This window comes from Thermobia domestica, chromosome 15, assembly GCF_964235325.1.
Source record: "Thermobia domestica chromosome 15, izTheDome1.hap1.1, whole genome shotgun sequence".
NCBI lineage: Eukaryota > Metazoa > Arthropoda > Insecta > Zygentoma > Lepismatidae > Thermobia > Thermobia domestica.
Window position 1 is genome coordinate 57049802 of NC_137468.1, and position 20142 is coordinate 57069943.

Below are 20142 nucleotides of genomic sequence, written 5' to 3' on the forward strand. Positions count from 1 at the left end.
AGGTGAGGCATATTTTACTAGCATGGCATCTAATACTTTAAACCATGCCCTTTAATGTACCTTTTTTTTATTTTTTTATTTCATTTTTTTATTACTATTTTCCCTTTTTACAAAAAAACGGACAAACCTGTAAAAGAATATTACAAATATATAAAAGATAAATTTTCTTTTTTTTTATCATTTGTCATTCATTAAAAACAATTTTTTTTTGCACTATTTTGGGCTGCTTCCTCTACCGCCACCTGAAAGTAAATTAAAAAGAATATACATTAATAACAAAATAACAACAAGAGACACAGTGCGAAACAAATATTGGTTTGTACAAATTTCTTCAGAGTTTTTCCTGTCTTTTGTTACTTCTTTTATGTTATTATTTGTTTATTTCTTGAGATCGCACCAAACATTCACATATAGGACACACAATTAACAATATGACACTAGCACTGACACTAAACACTAAACACAAAACAAGAGTAGCGTCTTCCTATTCCGGTTTTCATTCCAGGAATTTTATAAAATGCATTTATTATTTGTAAGCAGAATTCTGTATGTTATATTTTCTCTAAAACTAGTTTGTGTTCCGTTCTCTCCTTCTTCTGTTTTCAATTCTTCTGTTCCACATGTTTCCCACTACGTGTTTTGTCAATTCTTGGAACTTCTGTAGCTTTATTTTATCCTGTCTGATGTTTTCCCATGTTTCATTTTTGAGTTCGTCTCTAATATTTATTATATCTTCTCTAGTTATAAAGTGTGCACAAGTCCATGTTACATGTTCGGGTGTCTGGGCCATTCCGCAGATACATGTCTGATTTTCTTCTATTGTGATCCTGTATAAATGTGACTTAAATGGTCCATGGCCAGAAAGTGTCTCCATGGTCTCCTTATTTAGGTTTGGCATCTCTTTCCTTATTTGTATCGTCGGTATATATTCTTTTAGTTTCTGTCCTTTACTTGAGTTTTCCCATTCCCGTTGCCATTTCCTTTCAATAATTTTATCTAACTCTGCTTCGTTATTTGGAATTTGTCCTAGTATTTCTAAAATTTTTGCATTTTCATTATTTTTCGTCCACATTTTATAGGCCTGTCTTAGTACCTGGAAATGTATTGGTTCTTCCTGGGCCAGTACCTGTAGAGCCTCCGTTGACATGGTTTTTATTACACTTAGGGTTCTTATAAGTACCCCTCTTTGTGCCCGATTTATTGTTTGTCTTAGTTTTATGTTCATAAAAAGTCTGTGGCACCACACACTGGCACAATAGCTAAGTACTGGCATGATCACTGTTTTGTTGTAAGTTTGCAATATCCTCTTAGGGATTTGGTAGTCTCTTCTTGCTATTGTTAGTAATTTATGTGCTACTTTTTTGCTCTTATTCGTAATTTCCTCTATATGTTTTCCGTAATTTAATTTTTCATCTATCCATACTCCCAGGTACTTAAACTCTTTAACTCTGTCTATCTTTTTGTTGGATATCTTTAGAATAGGACCTCTTTGAATTTTCTGTCCAAAAATTGTATATTTTGTTTTTGTTCCGGAAAGTGTTAAATTATTTGTTGAACACCATTTTTGTAGTTTTTCTAGTATTATGTTTCCCTTTCTTTCTACTTCGTGTCTTGAAGATGCCGACAACACTATCGCTATGTCATCAGCATAACCAACTACTCCTTCTGTTTCTTCAAGTCGATTAAGACATTTCAAACATGGATCTATTACAATGTGCATTTCCTTTTAGGATGTGCATTTCCTTCAAAATAAGGTAATCAACATCCATTAGGACCCATGTGTTGAATATGTTCAAAGTATTATTTCCAATGGTGCAGCCGGTAAAAAAAGAACACCTTTATTTCTGTAAGATATAAATTTCAATGAAAGAAAAAGCATAATTATAAAATTACAAGTCCAGGTCGAGCCAAATGCCAAATCGTTTGCAAATGTATTTTAGTACTTCAACCATTCCTTCGCTAATTTATTTTCGCTAATTTATTAGTTTAAAATGTTGAATTTAATAATTAATGAAACTTACCTCCTTCTTGTCGTTAGAAGTGAAATTTTCAAAAAAAAAAAAACGTTAATAACCTTTTAAATAATTTTTAAAAAGGGATTTTACACGAAGTTTCATCTCCCTAACAGAAATGATGGGCATTTATCCTAACCCTCACTCACACTCACACTCAACCGATACCTCACACTCACGCTTACTCGTACTCACACTCAATCAACTCGCTCACACTCACATTTATTCGTCCTCACATTCAAATATTGTTGACGTCCTCACCCTTCACCCACACTCATTTTCAATCAAGTCTCTCACACTCACGACCTCATACTCAAATATTGTTGACATCCTCACCCTTCATCCACACTCACCCTCAAACGATTCCCTCACACTTACACTCACTCGCCCTCACACTCAAATATTATTGATGCCCTCACCCTCACCACACTTACCCTACGTTGACCCCTCACACTTACACTCACTCGAACTCATACTGAAATTGTTGTTGCCCTTACCCTCAGAAACACTCATCCTCAAACGACTCCCTAACACTCAAATATTGTTGATGCCCTCACCCCACTTACCCTCAATTAACTCCCTCACACTCACATTCACTCACCCTTACACTCAAATATTGTTGATGCCCTCACCCTCAGCTACGCTCACAATCAATTGGCTCCGTCACACTCAACCTCACACTCATCTACCAAAATGAGAGTGAGTAAGGGTGAGGACGGCCTTCTTTAGGGCAAAAATGAGTGAGGGGGCCCATCTCTGCTCCCTAACACTGGAACCCCTGATATTTATACTTTTTTCCCCGTTTTGAACAAATATAAGAAAGAAATGGAAAGAGATTAAAGATGTTGCGAATTTGAATCTAAAATGGTGGAATTCATCGATTCGCACCAGCCATTTGGGCTGAATCTAATAAGGTGCCGTAAGTTCAGTGAGAAAGCAACGTTGCTACTTGAGCAGAAGAAAATTAGTACTCTTATAAGAAGATCGAAATCTAGAATGACGGTATCATTAAAGTGAATTAATTGGTTTCTCATTTTCATAATGAAATAATCAACAATAATCTTCTTTTAATGCAGTATCATCAGCACCATATATTTTCTTTTTCATATTTCCCAAACTTAGTCTGCACGTCAAGTCACCCCTACTCGCAGTAAATGTGGAAGATTAGCTTTCTGATAATAGCACTAATTTTCTTTGTATACGGTATCGTCAGCACTAATTTTCGGCGTGCGTGTGTGTATGATAATTACTGGTCACGTGAGTGATGCTATCTTCACGGAGGTCAATTATAATATTATAATGTTTATGTTGCGGAATCCTTTAAGAACACAGACACGTAATTATGTATTTATTATATCTATTTAATTTAATTAAACACGTGGCTAAGTGTTTCTTAATAGTTTACTAGGAAAGGAAGAAAAGAGGGCAAAACGAAAAATGGGTACATACTACAATTTTTATATTTACATGTTCATATACTTGAATATCTTAAAGACTGCGAGGTAAAATTCGGTATTCTGAATTCTCATTTACAATAATTAAATATGCTTGTTTGCGTTCTTTGATATTTACACTAGAAGGAAAGAATAGATATAAGAAGAAACAGAGATGGTGGTTCAAATTATAAAAGTATGATGTTCATAACTGGAAATTCCTTAAATTCAGTGACGTAATTAGACTTTCCATTTAACACCATTAAATACTTTGGAGTATGTTTAGTACAAGGGGTCCAGAAGCACGTAAAAATACAAAATTTACAGGAGAAATGGATGATGCAAGTACTTAGACGTAACATAACGTAACCAAATCTAACCTAACCTAACATAAAAAAACTTACGCTAACCTTAACTGACCTAAACTTAGCTAATATTAGTAGAAATAAGCGAAATTATATCATTTTTTGGAAAATTATGCGGGACCCCTACACTAATATAACATAAACTAACCTAACTAAACTAAACTAAACTAACCTAAGCTAGCCTAAACTAACCTAACCTACTCTAAACTAACGGACTGTGAACAGAAATCACCAAAATTGGAATTTTTTTTTAGAGAAAAGAGCTGGACCCCTTCTGCTAAACATAGGCCAATACTTTTTCAACGTTTTTTATTTATATAATTGACTTACAAGTGAAAAAAGGTAGAAAATGAAAAGGATTCCGAAATAAACTCAAATATCAAATTACATAAAGCACATGTTTAAGGAATAATTTTTACTGAACTTTAAGGATATTGGGATATATTAACTTTATTATTAAACATTAAAGTTGAAAAAGTGGGAATTGCAAATGCCCGTTCGTCGCAGGGGAAGATTACCCTCTATAGATAATATTTTACCCTCCTTATGATACGCATTTTAATAAAAATATAATGACAAAATTCCATTATATACTCTATTTTTCGTATAAATTTTGATCTTCAACTCACTTAAGATAGGCCATTTAATCAAAGTGACAGTAACTTTATTGCAATACTCATTTTAAAATCGGTCAACCTTCTTTCCGTGATGCGATCACGAACTACGGACAATCACTATCTCAATGTTAAGAAAAGAATTATAGAAAATGGCTCTTGAAACTGACAATTACAGAAACTATGAAGCACGTATCCCCTTATTTGTAATGGGGAGTTTATATACCGAATTTTCTGTTTCTACCTTAACGAGTTTTGAAATACTATATTTTTTTTACATAAATTCTGAAGCATCTTCCTGCTCCTACGATGTGTCCTTTATTGCGTTTGATGTTATCACAAAAAAACGCAACATCTCTTTCGATGTGAAAAAAAAGGAATTATGGAAAATGTTCCCTTACCCTTAAAACAGAAATTTTAATAAAAAATGGATACACGTATCAACTAATTTTTAGCGAGAAGTTTTATATGAAGTTTCATTTTATTAACTTAAAAGGATAGTAACATAGTATTGTTTTACGTAAATTTTCAACCTCTTTATCCCTCACTAGAATGTGCCCAATAATCAATGTAACATCATGAAAGATCAGTACAGAGTAGGTACTAACTATGTTCTGAAATTCTTTTCAAAGTATTTAACGTTTTTCTTGTGATGTAATCAAAACAACAGGGAACATGGCTTTCGATGAGAAGGAAGAAATTACAGAAAATATTCCCCTGCCTCCCTAAAACGGAAGTGTTTAAAAATGTTGGGACATGTGACCATTTATTTTTAATGAATAATTTATATACCGAATATCATCTTCTTAAGTTGACGGGCTCGTGGCATACAATATTTTCACGTAAACGTTGAATCCCTGTAACCTTCCCCTTTAGGAAGCCCCTTTAGAAGGAACGGATGGGTCAAAATGACCCATCACCATATTTTAATATTCCACTGTAAACGTACTTGAAATACTAAGTGAATAATATTTTATGAATTTGTTAAGGCCAATAGCATTAACAAATTCATAAAATATTATTCACTTAGTATTTCAAGTACGTTTACAGTGGAATATTAAAATATGGTGAGGGGTCATTTTGACCCATCCGGTCCTTCTAGTGTTAATCACAGCAACATGACAAGATCTTAGCTCAAGAAATGCATTATGTTCGTTTCAAACTCTTCAACGTACTCCTCGTGACGCGATCACAAACAACTTGCAACATTATTTACGATGTCCAGAAAGAAATTATAGAAAATATCCTTTCCGAGCCTAGAATGGTAATTTTTAAAATATCCTAAGAATAGTGCCCCTTTATTGTTTTCGAGTAACGGTAGGAAAGAGGAAAGTATTGTGATCGTGAAAAAACCCATTTAAAATTTCAACAAGTTTACGTTTTGTGGTCCTACACGCCCAAAAAGTAATTTTTGGATGTCCGTCTGTCTGTTCATTCATCCTGATGTAGACGTTTTACTCGCCTAGAGGTTGTATCCATCAACTTATCCGCAACAAATTTTAAACTTAAATTTTTATAGGATTCTGTTGGGTCGATTTTCGAATTTTCTTCTTACTCAGGGTTCTGTTGATTTTATTTATATTCTGAGCATAATAATTCATTAGCAACCTCATAGTGTGGTACAAGACGTGTTTTTTCAAAAATCCGAAAGGGGTAGTTTACTCTTGGAGTGAGTTTTTCCCAGAATATTTTCTCAATTAGTGACTGTGTTCATCTTTTATAAATACTTTTTTCTGACAAATGTTGTAACTAATTTATCCTATAGAAATCCATAAGGGGTACTTTACTTTTGGAATGAAGTTTTCTAGGTCCATTTTCTAGAAAGCTATTCAGGAAATTTAATTTATATTCTTGTAAACATTTCTCGAACAAGCCTACAATATGACATGAATAATTTTTCCTTGATAAGTCCACAACGGCTAGTTTGCTCTTGGAGGGGTTTTATTTGACACATTATATGAAAGCGCGTGTTACACTTTTGTTATATAACTATCTCTATGGCCAATTGAACACGGAAGTCCAATGCCGCATTCACAAAAGCTCTTCCCTGACTCTGATCTTAGTCAACTGGATCCAGCTTTTGCTTTGTAGTCTTATTTCTACCAGATCCATCTTAATATTATCTTTAAATACACTCACACACACACACACACACACACACACACACACACACACACACACACACTCATATATATATATATATATATATATATATATATATATATATGTTGGGAGCAATGTTCGAAAACGGCCATTGGCCGAAGAAAGTGATCAATTCTAAGTTTGGACAGATGCAATTATCCAAAGTACGAAGAAGTCTATCATTTCGGGGTTTGGTCGCTTAATAGTATCCAAAGCTAGGTTTGGATAATTACAGTTCATCCAAAGCTCAATTTAGAAAGGAAAATAAGAAAAAAATTTATTAATTTTTTCACATTTTACACATTTTACAAGATTTTTATTTTTCAATGTTTAAGAAATGAAAATGTATATCACAAAATTCTGTCAAATAAGAAGTATGAAATTCGTATATGAATAAAAATAGTTCTTCGTATTAATTCCTTCTAACTCAGCTTACTTTCTTTTTTAGAAGACTTTTAGAAAATATGCACCATATAAAAATAAGTACAATAATTAATTAAGCATTAACAGCAAAGTGCGTTAAATGTTTTAAGTTCAGTTATTAACACAATGAAACAGTGAAGAATTTGAAAAACGTGTGCTGAAAATTTTAAGCTGTAAGTGCGAAAAAATATAATGAACTTACAGTTATAAAATGGAATAACTGAAATGCAGATTCGCCACATATACAGGCTCTTCAAGTACATTGTAATAGGTCAACTGTCCAGTTACTTGTTCCTACACGCACTTGAGGAATGACACTTTGAGTTACACTTTACACCCTTCTTTACACAATTACATTTTTTGTTCAAACAGAAGTTCCTGCAGCCGCACTTAATAAACCCCTGCCTGGAGTGTGTTTCTGCTTCAGCTACACTTCTAAGTGAAATGTCTCTCTGCGGAACATCACTGATCTGAAGAAACTGTTCATCTGCGAACTGGAACTCATTGCGCGCGTACAGCTTTCTAATAATTCCCGAAGAAGTCCCCAACTGGTAGAGATCGTTATCGTTTCTCCCCATAACCACAGCCATGACGTTCCTCGGAGCAGCTCTGCCTCTGTCCAATTCTGGGATTTTGATTAGAACAGTTTGTCCTACGTCTGCACGAGGGAATTTTTTACTTGACGCCATTAACATTTCATTTGCTTGTCGCTTTAAATGTATTTTGGATCCCTCACGTGCCTCTCGTATACTCTCACTTCTTGTGCAGATGTTGCATCTTTTTTCTTGATTTGCGCACGGACATGGAGATTCATTTGCTTCCACAATTGCAGTGTTGATGGTCTCTAAAGAAGCTGGAAATTCTGGAAAAGTCTCTCTTTCCTGCCGAAGATTATTAAGGGAATCACGAACGAATGAATGCTGTGCGTCCTGTCCTGAAGTGTCTTCTTGTACATCACGAGTCAATGAATACTGTACATCCTGTCCTGAGCCTTCCTCTTCCTGCATGGTGTCACAGTGTGGATCACGAGTCAATAAATTCTGTACATCCTGTCCTGAACCTTCCTCTTCCTGCATGGTGTCACAGTGTGGATCACGAGTCAATGAATTCTGTACATCCTGTCCTGAGCCTTCCCCTTCCTGCATGGTGTCACAATGTGGATCACGAGCCAATATTTCTTGTAGATCTTCCTCATTGGTCAAGTCTCGTAATAAATCACATGGAAGAGATGAATCCGAAAGTCCATTTCTCATGGGAACGCCAAACAAAGCCTCGTAGGGGCTCCGGTTAATGCCCCTATGGAAGGACCTGTTTTTCTTCATCTGGACAAAACGAAGACCCTCAGCCCAAGACGAACAGCTATTTTCTGCCATCCATGTAATAAGAATGTCTCGAACATCTTGGTTCGCTCTCTCAACACTTCCTTGAGACTGAGAGTGGCGCGGCTTGCCGTGCACTATTTTCGACCCAAACACTGAGGCCAGCTCACTTGTAACTTCAGCTGCGAACTCACGTCCGTTATCACTTTGAAGAATACAAGGTGCACCAATAATGCAAAATATATCCATCAGATGATAAGCAACTTCTGATGCTCTTTTTGTCTTTAATGGGCGCAAAAACAGAAACTTTGTGAGATGATCCTGATAATTTAATATGAACTTGTATCCTTTGTCCGGTTCACTCTGCATGTCGATAAGATCAACCTGACCCCTAGAATTAAGCAGATTACTGAGAATAGGTTTAACAGTCAGTCCTTTGCACTTTTGCTTCTTTTTCAACTGACACTGCCCACACAATTTGAGATAAATATTGATGATCTCTCGTGTTACATTACAGTACTTTAGCTTAAGTTCTTTGTCCAAGCATCTCAAACGTTTGTGGCCAGTGTCAATGTGAGCTTTATGAATGACACTGTATAATTCTCCGGTGTGACAGAAATACCTAATAACACTATCACCATCTTTACGTTTTTCGATAAGTTTCTCAACCCCACCAATACTTAAAACATCATATCTCTTCAGGCGACGATAGTCCAGTGACGTCAGTGACTCACCTCTTTTCTTTTTCTCTTGCGAAGCCTTCACCTCCAACAGCAATTCATTGTACTTCTCTGGAGATAACAAGAACGTATTATCTGCTGTACTAGCTCGAACGTAGTCGTCTAGTTTTGCTTTGAAGTCTTCTGCTGCAACCATACTCATTGTTGTGCACGGTCTTCAATTTCACTTCAACGAATAAACAATTGTGAGTGGCAAAGAAAGCATACACGTTAACACATAAAGCTACCGCCTGACTGAAGACTGACTTCTGCTTTACCCTCCCTATATTCTCCGAATGCGCATGCGCCACGAATAAAAAATTGCAATGACATCTCGCAAGAACAACTGGAAATAACTAAATTGAGCTTTGGATGAACTGTAATTATCCAAACCTAGCTTTGGATACTATTAAGCGACCAAACCCCGAAATGATAGACTTCTTCGTACTTTGGATAATTGCATCTGTCCAAACTTAGAATTGATCACTTTCTTCGGCCAATGGCCGTTTTCGAACATTGCTCCCAACATATATATATATATATATATATATATATATATATATATATATATATATATATATATATATATATATATATATATATATATATATATATATATATATATATATATATATATATATATGCGCCTAGGTCTGCGTAATGGTCGTTTTTCGATTAGATTTCCAGTTAAAACTTTGAAAGCGTCCCTATTTTCTTCATTGTGGCTACTTGATCTGCTCATCTCAACGTTCTAGATTAGATAACCCTAATAATGTTTAGTGAACAGTATAAACTATGCAGTTTCTCGGTATGATGTTTAAGCTATTCCCCATTCCGGTTACTCTAGAGTCGAATATTCGTCTCAGGATTTTATTCTAAACTGTTTTCAATGTGTTCTTTTCTCAGAGTAAGCGACCATGTTTCGCAACCATACAATACCACAGGCATGATTATCATCTTATCGGCTATAATTTACGCTTCAAATTCCTCAGCAGAATTCGTGATGACAAAAATTTTTTAAACTGAATTATAACATGAATTTCCTGCTTTCAGTCAATATTTTCCCTTTTCCCTGAAATGTTCATATTTCGCAAGTAAATATTTTAATAATGATTACAAGATTCTATTTAAGAAGTAAGAGGTAGAAACTATAGTGCGTTAGTTCGTATGTTTGAACATAGCAACGATCATAGAGAAAAAAAGTATTGTAAATTTGGAAAACGATTATTGGAAATTTCAACGTTTTATGCCCCCCCTACGTGATGTCCATCTGTCCCGATATTCACTCACCTAGATGCTGTATCGTTCGAATAATTCTCACTAAATTTTAAACTTAAGGTTTTCATAACATTCCGTAGGAAGTTTCTTATTACTCCAAAATTAAGGGTAGTTATTCAAGGATGATCGTAAAAGAAATAATTTTCTTGAAAATGGCTTCAACACGTTTGTTCATACTTCATAAATAAACTTTACATTACTAACCTGAATAATGTGAATAATGAATAATTACTAACTAATTTGAAATGAAAAAAAAAATACAAATGGTAGTTTACTTGCAGGGTAACTTTTCCCGAACGATTTTCTCAAAAATAAATATATAGAAATAAACATGAGGGCATTTCTGTTGATATTTCATAAACAATTCTTCAATTGAGAAGCCTACAATACGATTTTTTATCTAAGATTTTACAAAAAAGGTAAGTTTACTTTGAAGGTGTTTTTCGTGGATGATTGTCTTAAATTTCAGAAATGCAAGGCAATCTTTTTCACATATTTCATAAATAAATACTCTATTAAGAAGTCTAAAATATGACATAAATCACTTTCCAGTAAACAATTCACAATTGGACGTGTACTCTTGACGGTGAGGGTTCTTTTTTCCCTGAATGATTTTCTCAATAACGACTCAGGCAATTTTGATCATGTATCATAAATAAACATTTCTTTACCACCATATAATCATGCAAAATTTCTCATAAAAAGATCCACAAAGGACAGTTTGCTCTTGCAAATGTCTTCTTTGATATAGTTTTGTTTGCAGTGGCGTATTTAGGGGGTAGCTATCGGGCTCAAGACCCCCCACCCCCGAAATAAATGTGTTATATACACAACTTCATTGAAATTTGTCGACACCCAAAAGGGAAAATATAAGTGCTTATTCACATGTTCTGCATAGTCCTCCCCCGAATCAAAATCCTAAATTCGTCACTGTTTGTTTATATTTCACAAATAAATGTTTTATTAAAGAAAGAAGCATCTTAATTTTAGAAGTTAAGAGCGAAAGAGTTTAATGCTGATGCCCATGCCTTTTATCTTTATGATGAGTTATTATACCGAATTTCATATTTCTAACTTAATGTGCTTCTGACCAGGCACGTAGACAAGGGGGAGGGTTCGGGGGGTCCGGACCACCGTTCGAGACCAGAAATGAAAAAAGTAAGGAAATAAGAAACAAAATGAAATGAGAAAAAGAAGGATCGCGTTAGAAATAATAAAAAAAAAAACGTTCAGGGGAGGCTTTTGGTTACTCTTTCTTATGAGATTTTTAATACTTGCAATACATGGTGGTGAGGTAAGCGAGATACCCTGGAATAGTCAGGGAATTCGAAATTTCTAAAAAAAAAAAAGAAAAAAAGAAAAAACAAGAATTCTCAGAATTTCTAGAAAAGTTACGGAATTCTCAGAATTCCTGCTACTAGTCAGGGAGATTTCAAGCTTCCGAAAGTATAGTACCGTTGTGTTACAGCGTGGAAAATTTTCATCATAATTTTTCGTTATCGCATCCTTGCAGTATCAAACATGTTATTTCAAAAACAATTTTCTACTGCTCCTTTAACCTGTCATTTGGAACATACAGTAGTTGACGGAATAATAAAAACAATTCATACAATAATAATAACAAATTATGTGAAAAGAAAGTTCTGTTAACATTTGCAACAGAGAAAGGAACGCAGATATTGTAAAATATTTCACAAGACATTATTGAGTATGTACTTTTTTATAATAGTGAATATGTACTTTTTATAATAGTGAATATGACTTTTCATAATAGTGAATATGTACTTTTTATAATAGTTGAGGTCATAATGAAAGGAAAATTGTTATATTTGAATGAACAGATAAGGACGTAAATATTGTAATATCTTTTTCAGCATGCTTTTTTTTTTATTATTATACTCGAGATTTCATCATAGTTTGTTATAAAATACTTACCAACTTATTTTCATTTTATCGTCCCAACAAACCAATATATGTTGAAAAATGAAATGAAATCTTTGAGTTTTACGTCCAACGGTTATGCCGGTTAGGCTAAAGGAGACGGTGATTATGAGAGATGAGGGAAATGGTGGAATGAAGAAAGTGGGAGGAAACGGGAGAACCCCGAGAAAACCCACGAGCACGGTGTTTGTCCACCACAAAGTTCACTTGGCGGGGGCTGAGATCGAACCCGGGACCCCAAGCACCAGAGGTGAACGCTCTACCACTGAGCCACCGCGCCCCCCCAATATATGTTGATAGTAAAGTAGTTTACATTGATCGAGCTCCTGGGAATTCAGAAATTTCATGTCCCCCCCCCGTTACGAAATCTTGGCTAAACGAACGAATATTTATGCTCCAGTAAAATAGTTTACAATGATCGAGCCCCTGGTATTTCATGTGACGGACCCACCCTTCACGAAATCCTGGCTACGTACCTGTTGTGACATATTATATTTTTGCATATATTTTGTCCACTTCTTACCCGCTTAGTATGTACTCTTTAACCAATGTAGCGTCATCAAAACCCAGCATAAGGTAGGTACTGAAGTCCCAAAATTACGTTCGAAGTGGTTAACCGTTTCCGTATGATGCTATCACCATCAACAGTAATTGTGGGTAACTCTCACACACGGCTACTCTTATTCTTAATAAGGAATTTATATACCAAATTTCATCTTTTTATTTTGCCACATGATTGTCAGAAATATTTCGGTCAAAATTTTCAACTTTTGCTCCACCATTAGGTTAGGTACTAATAAAAGTAACACGATAGAATATCAGCTCATAGCAGGTGATAACTATACCTAAACAATTCATTTCAAAAAGTTCAGCCCTTTTCCCATGATGTGATCAGAAATAATATTCTTTCATGTTTATATAATAGATGTCTATATTTCGGAATCCCTTAAGAGTGGAGAAGTAAAATTTAATACTTATACTTTTCGTTAAAAATAACTATGCTTCTGCGTGTTTAAAATAATTAAACTTGCGTTTCTTGAAATTTGACAGAGACACAGAAAGAATAGGGTGGAGTATGAGTCGAGTTCATTCCTTCTCGGGTAACAACGTATTAATAAAGCCATATTTAAGTATCCATTAAAGTTAGTGACATGACACGCTAATTGGAAAGTTTTGAGCATGTCTTAATAACATACCTACAACGAAAGAAGAGAAGTGGCAAAATAATGATATTAATATGTGTACAAAAAGTATTCCACGAGCACAAATACGCGTTAGGATAATGAACGGAGATGTCTGCAATGTGCATGTATTGCAAAGATGAAAAAATACATCTTTTGCGTGATAAAGGAGAAAGAAGTAACTAAGTCTTTTGACATTAATTTTTAAGCATTTAATACCTACTTTGAACTTGGGTCTTATCATATTCGCTTAATAGGGAGACGGAGCTCCAAATTTATACTAAAAGTACAGTATCTCTTCTCAAGTTAGGGACATGCTACTTCTTTTAGAAACATCTCATTTAACATGGAAGTGTACAGTGCCATGGAAGATTCGAAAATTCCGCTTTTACCCTTTGAGGATTTCCACTTTTTGAGGTAAATTTTAGATTTTCACTCAAACAGCTACTGCTTCACTAGTATTTATTGAAGGATCATGGCTCATTCCTCGTTTTTTTTCAGGATAGATGATACTCCCCAATAGTACCACTCAATTGTCCGTATTATACACCAGAAGCGAGAAAATCGAAAAAGCAAGAGATTTTTCGAAAGAAAATGAAAATTTTGTGCCCCTCTGACCCGGGACTGGGTTCACGTAAGGATCTGAACTTTTTAAAAAGAAACCTTGTTTTATACATATCTCGTGTGCAAAATTTCATTCTTGTATCTTGAAAACTGAGGTCGGGAGAATTTTTTAACATCTGAAGGTGATCCATTTATATATATATATATATATATATAGGGTTCATTATGAAAGTAATGAGCATGATGCTACCCTGACTCAACAATCCACCGCAGCGCGCGCTGCCGGCGCGGAAAAGGTCCTGTGGTCTGTCCTGCCAAACCCGCCTGGAGTCAGTCTGCTGCGAGCAGTGACAGCGTGTGGATGTCGATCCGCGTGAAGCACGTTTATACAAGATGTAACACGGCGTGATGGAGGGTTTGCTCGAACAACGCTACGCCATAAAATTTTGCTTCAAGTTGGGTAAGAATGCTACGGAAACTTACCAGATGATGAAAGAGGCCTACAAGGAGGAGTATTTGTCAAGATCCCAGGTCGGAAAATTTCATAAGTCGTTCAAGGAGGGTCGGGAGGAGGTCGCCGACGAGCCCCGTTCTAGACATCCAACAACGGCCAGGATCCGACGACAACGTTAACCGTATGCGTGAAGTGTTGCGCTCAGACCGGCGTGTGAGCATTCAACAAATCGCGGACACCATAAACATGTCAACATTTGCGGTACATGGGATAGTGACGGAGCACCTGTAAATACGAAAGATCTGTGTGAAGCTTGTGCCGAAGGTGTTGACGAACGAATAAAAAGGACTTCGAGTTTTGGGCTGCAAGGAGTTGTTGGGATTGTGTGAAAGTGATCCGGACTTTTTAGACTCGGTCGTAACTGGAGACGAAACCTGGATGTTCGAATACGATCCAGAATCCAAAAGGCAGAGTGCGGAGTGGCACACCTCATCCTCCCTCCTCCCTAAAAAGGCGGACATGAGCAAATCCCGAATCAAAACCATGCTCATTGTCATCTTCGACGTTCGAGGAATCATGCATTTCGAGTTTGTGCCACCAGGACAACCTGTCAACGCAGGATTTTATCTAGAAGTGCTCAAGAGACTGAAACGCGGGGTCGCCCACGTTCGAAGTGGCATCAAAGACTCAATGAAACTCCACCACGACAATGCACCAAGTCACACCGCCTTCACCGTCGTCGACTTCCTGGCCCGAAGCAGAACCCCAGTGGTTCCCCACCCCCTATAGTCCTGACCTGGCTCCTAGTGACTTTTTTTGTTTCCCCGTTTGAAGAGACACCACAAAGGAAAACATTGGGTCTCCGTGCAGAACATTCAAGCCCATGTTAGAAGGTTTTTAAAAGCCATTCCAGCCGAGGACTTTAAAGATGCTTTCCAGGCGTGGAAAAGACGCCTCCAGAAGTGTATCGATGCAGAAGGAATTATTTTGAGGAATGTTAAAGATTTGTAACAATCGGAATAATAAAACAGTTTTTCTAAAGCAATGCTCATTACGTTCATAATGAACCCTGTATATATATATATATATATATATATATATATATATATATATATATATATATATATTGTTTAATTTCTTTTTCTAACCGGGAACATACTGATTGCATAATGCTTAATATTGCAGAAATATATCAAGGTGATTCATATATGTTCTAAAATTAGACTTTGTATGTTTTCGATAAGTGTTCGTCTGTTATGTTATTTATTATAATGATGTTCTTACTTCACTTAAACCTAAACAAGATAGCTGAACATAAGGAAATCATTACTTCTTTGACTAGTGGAGAAATTAAAGAAAATTAAGAGATAATGCAAACGAAATGACTATTGATCTTTTCTAATTTAGATGAACACTCTAAATGCCATTTCCGATGTGATCCTGTGTCATCTAGTGAAAGAACATGAGGAAGGATTTATGGTAAGAAGCTAACAAATATTTCATTATACTCGTAGAAGTGTTTAATATTAGATTGTCTAATATAGTTTTTCTTGTTGTACGCTTTCTCTCTGAATTTGTAATAAAAACTATCAATTAATGTCTATTTTTTTGATTGTATTAAAAAAATTCTTCGTTCCTTGACAACAGGCATGTATAAACTTCTGTATTTTACGTAACTGTGATCAAGCTTTTGTAATTACTCTTTGCTTTTATTTATTTTTTTTTTTAAGTTACGCGAGTTTGCAGAATATATAAAATGAACTGTCTTAAATGACTTTGTCGAAGAAAGACAAATTTTAGTTCGTTATTGTTGTTAAGATTATTGTTATAATAATAATAATAATAATAATAATAATAATAATAATAATAATAATAATAATAATAATAATTATTATTATTATTATTATTATTATTATTATTATTATTATTATTATTATTATTATTATTGTAAAATCCCAAGTGGTAAAGAAAGACAACATGTTCTTTCCTTTACTCTTAACATTCACCAAAAGAATAAGATATCTGGAGAGCATTCAAAAAGCTATCACTTATCAATGTAATTTACCAGGGCAGTTAAAAAGTTCCTGGAATTTTGTTGCAGGCTCTTTATTCCCACAATATAAGTGCATAATTACTTAATCACCTTCCAAGTAGGCATCTCCGAAACACACACACACTTCACTGCTTCTGCCATTGCTGGAAACATGGACAAAATCCTCTTTTCGTACCCCCAGAAGTTCAGTAATCACTTTGGCTTTTTAATCGTCCTCTTCAGTGGCGGAACGGGTACCTTTGAGGCCATTTTTTCCCTTAAGAGTCTTCATCCCGGCGAAATTAAAATACCGCTAATTTTACATTAATTATGTGATATCTTCAAATAGATAAAAGATTATTGAAATGTGGAACAAGAACGCCCTAGACAATATTATTTTGCGTGAGGTACCGTTATCACAAGTCACCTAATGGCTTTATGTTTTCAGCTGTTTAGAAACGCGAAAATAAATGCCAATTTTCAAAATAGCTCGAAATCGAAAGCAGATAAGTGAGTCGTGTTAACGGTTTACCATGTAAAATAATATTGTCTAGGGCGCTCTTGTTTCAGATTTGGATTATCTTTTATCTACTTGAAGATATCACATAATTAATGTAAAATTAGCGGTATTTTAATTTCGCCGGGATGAAGACTCTTAAAGAATTAATCACCGTAAACTGCTTTAAGGCTATCAAAGTCTTTGAAGGAAATTTGCACATGAATAAACTTGATGTTTGTGTATTGCTTGAACTGCGACATTGCCCCAACTGATCACCACACAGTTCCTCGTCCGTTCAGCTGCACTTCTCGAACGCTGCGTCTGGTCACCTGTTTGCATTTGTTATATTCATAATAAGGGAACTCATGGACTGCACTGTACAAGATTCATTGTGATTTCATCATAAATGACAAAACTACAACAACGATGCGGGAACTCTTTGAGTGCCCTGTTAATTTAGTTACGTATTCTGAATGTAAAGTTATAAAACATAAAGTATTCAATTAATTTACAATTGAACATATGAAGCGTTGCTTGTAGTAAGGCGAAATAATATCTATCTATCTATCTATCTATCTATCTATCTATCTATCTATCTATCTATCTATCTATATATATATATATATATATATATATATATATATATATATATATATATATAGATATAGATAGATAGATAGATAGATAGATAGATAGATAGATAGATAGATAGATAGATATAGATATAGATGTAGTTACAGATATATACATATGTACACCCATGTCCAAAATTATTGTTGCATGTCTATAAATATGTTTTTCTAAGAATATAATTTGATAACGAATTCGCCCGGTATTTTTTATAATGTTAGTATGTGTATAATCGGCAAAGACGTGTATGTGGCAAATTTCATGTCAAACGAGCAGCAAATAAGAACAATAAAACGAAAATAAAATTTTCTTGTCCACTTAGCAACATTATATTTCACTCATTATAATTTTCCTATTTATAATTTTTTCCTATGAAATTAATCACAAATATACATTTCCCGATTATACCAGTATTAAAACTACCCTGCAAAATCATTGCCAAATTATATTCTTACAAGAAGACAGTTATAGATATGCGACAATAATTTTGGACATGAGTGTACATATATATATATAATGCACTCCGGTACCACGAACGGCCATATAATCACCCATTTATTTTGAAGCTTTGGTTTGTACGAGAAAGAAACACAATTTCCACAAACTCTACATATAAACATGAGACTGTCTGCTATGAAGTAGTTTGATATTACTATTTCAACATTTCTTTGTGATTACCAAAAGCAGAGACCGTACATAAGTTTTATTGTGTTGCCTCTTACTATCTGCAGCATGTAAAATAAATAATTAAAGTGTAGTAGCGCAGAAAAAACTATTTGGGTTATAAGTGTACAAAATATAAATGTGTTAATATAATAAATTCCACAGTGACCTATGCATTATACTGTAGGTACTGTATAATGCTGCATTATATTGCATTATACTGTAGGTATACTATATTTCATTATAAATCATGTGGTTATAAATGTACTACGAAACTACATGCTTGTTATTACCATCATGTAGTTATTACTTCAGAATTGGGTCTTCTTGAGTAGACTTTTATTTATTTTATAATAATTATATAATTAATACTGACGTCCACGTTGGTTAAATACTATTTAATTCTTCCATTCATACATCTAAATTATAACTAATAAACTAACTGGGGCCGCGGTGGCTCAAAGGTAGAGCGTTCACCTCTAGCGAATGGATCCTTGGTTCGATCCCAGCTCGCGCCAAGTGAGCTTTGTGGTTGACAAATACCGTGTGCATGGGGTTTCTTGGGGTTCTCTCGTTTCATCTCACTTTCTTCATTGCACCATTTCATTCATTTCTCATCATCATCGTTTCTTTTAGCCTAGCCGACATATGCGTGGGACATAAAACTTAAAGATTTCATTTTCATTTATAACTAACTAACTCTATGGCCTATTGAACTCCGAGGTTCTATGCCGCATTCACAAAACCTATCCATTGATTTCTGTCCTTAGCCAACTGAATCCAGTTTCTACTCTGCATTTTAATTTTGTAAATTATATATTAATAATATTATGAACGGCAATTCAAGTTAAGAATTGAAGGTGATATTTCAGAGAGTCACATGGAAAAAATATAAAAATGAACAATCGGGGATGGAATAAAATCTGCACTGTCCTGACTATGCTCAAACTCATTACGTAGAAATGGACAACTTTAAGGAATTTAATTAAATTATATACTAATATTTGCTTTAAGATTATCTATGTCTACCAGTGAAGCAGTATTCTTGTGTGGTTTATTGTACATATATGTACGTGTTTGGAGTATATAACTATATATAAATACTCATTTGTTTGCTTTGCAAATGGAACTGATTATTATTTCCTATACGTTATATTAAACGTATAGACTAGAGATAGATAATTCCGTGGATTCTTTCTGGTGTGTTGATGAAACATGTAAATTATTCATTTAATAGTTTATTAATTAGTTTCTGCTTCTGTGTAGTAACATAATATTATTCGTATTACTTGACAGGTTGCAGCGTACCACAAAGTATGTAACAACTACTGGGTATTCACAACACTGATTTCAAACAAGGTCTTCTGTTGCAACAATTCTACCCTCATTCCTTGCTTAAAGTAATTCATACAATGGAGGAGCGAACCTGAAGAGATGACTCTGGATTGCTTAAGGATTTATCTTTCTTCTTTGCTTAACCACTTGGTAAATTATAGCAGTTTCTCTGTACGAATAATGTAACGTCAATTGTTAATAAACCAGATGGAACTTTTTTTTTATTTTCTGTAAATAAAAATTAATATAACAATGTTTGACATTTAACACTTAACCCCCGACGTCAGAATTTTTCACCTAAACCCCGACGTGGAGTCCCACGGACTCCGAAATGTAATCTATATGTTTTTGTACGTAAAAATTATTGTTTTTAAAATTTTATTTCTTTTGCTTATTTTTAATGTTTTATCTATAGTATAATCCTGATCTGATAAGTGTTGTTTATTATCCCACTATCCTACATCGCTATCGGAATTCAGTAACATTAACAAATTACTTCTATTAAGTATGATAAAAAGAAAAATCTCCGTATAAGTGT

The 20142-nt window shown here is 34.6% G+C and overlaps 1 protein-coding gene across 2 annotated transcripts in view; it reads left to right on the forward strand.

Moving 5' to 3' along the window:
* Window positions 1-19859, forward strand: part of LOC145671853 (uncharacterized) — a 42452-nt gene extending 22593 nt beyond the window's left edge. For both annotated transcript variants that reach the window (XM_081741081.1, XM_081741082.1), the window contains exons 4-5: window positions 15853-15924; window positions 19566-19859. In XM_081741081.1, coding sequence (XP_081597207.1) covers window positions 15853-15924; window positions 19566-19673 — 180 coding nt within the window. In that variant the 3' untranslated portion in view covers window positions 19674-19859. The remainder of the gene's footprint in view (window positions 1-15852; window positions 15925-19565) is intronic.
* The last annotated feature ends 283 nt before the right edge of the window (window positions 19860-20142 follow it).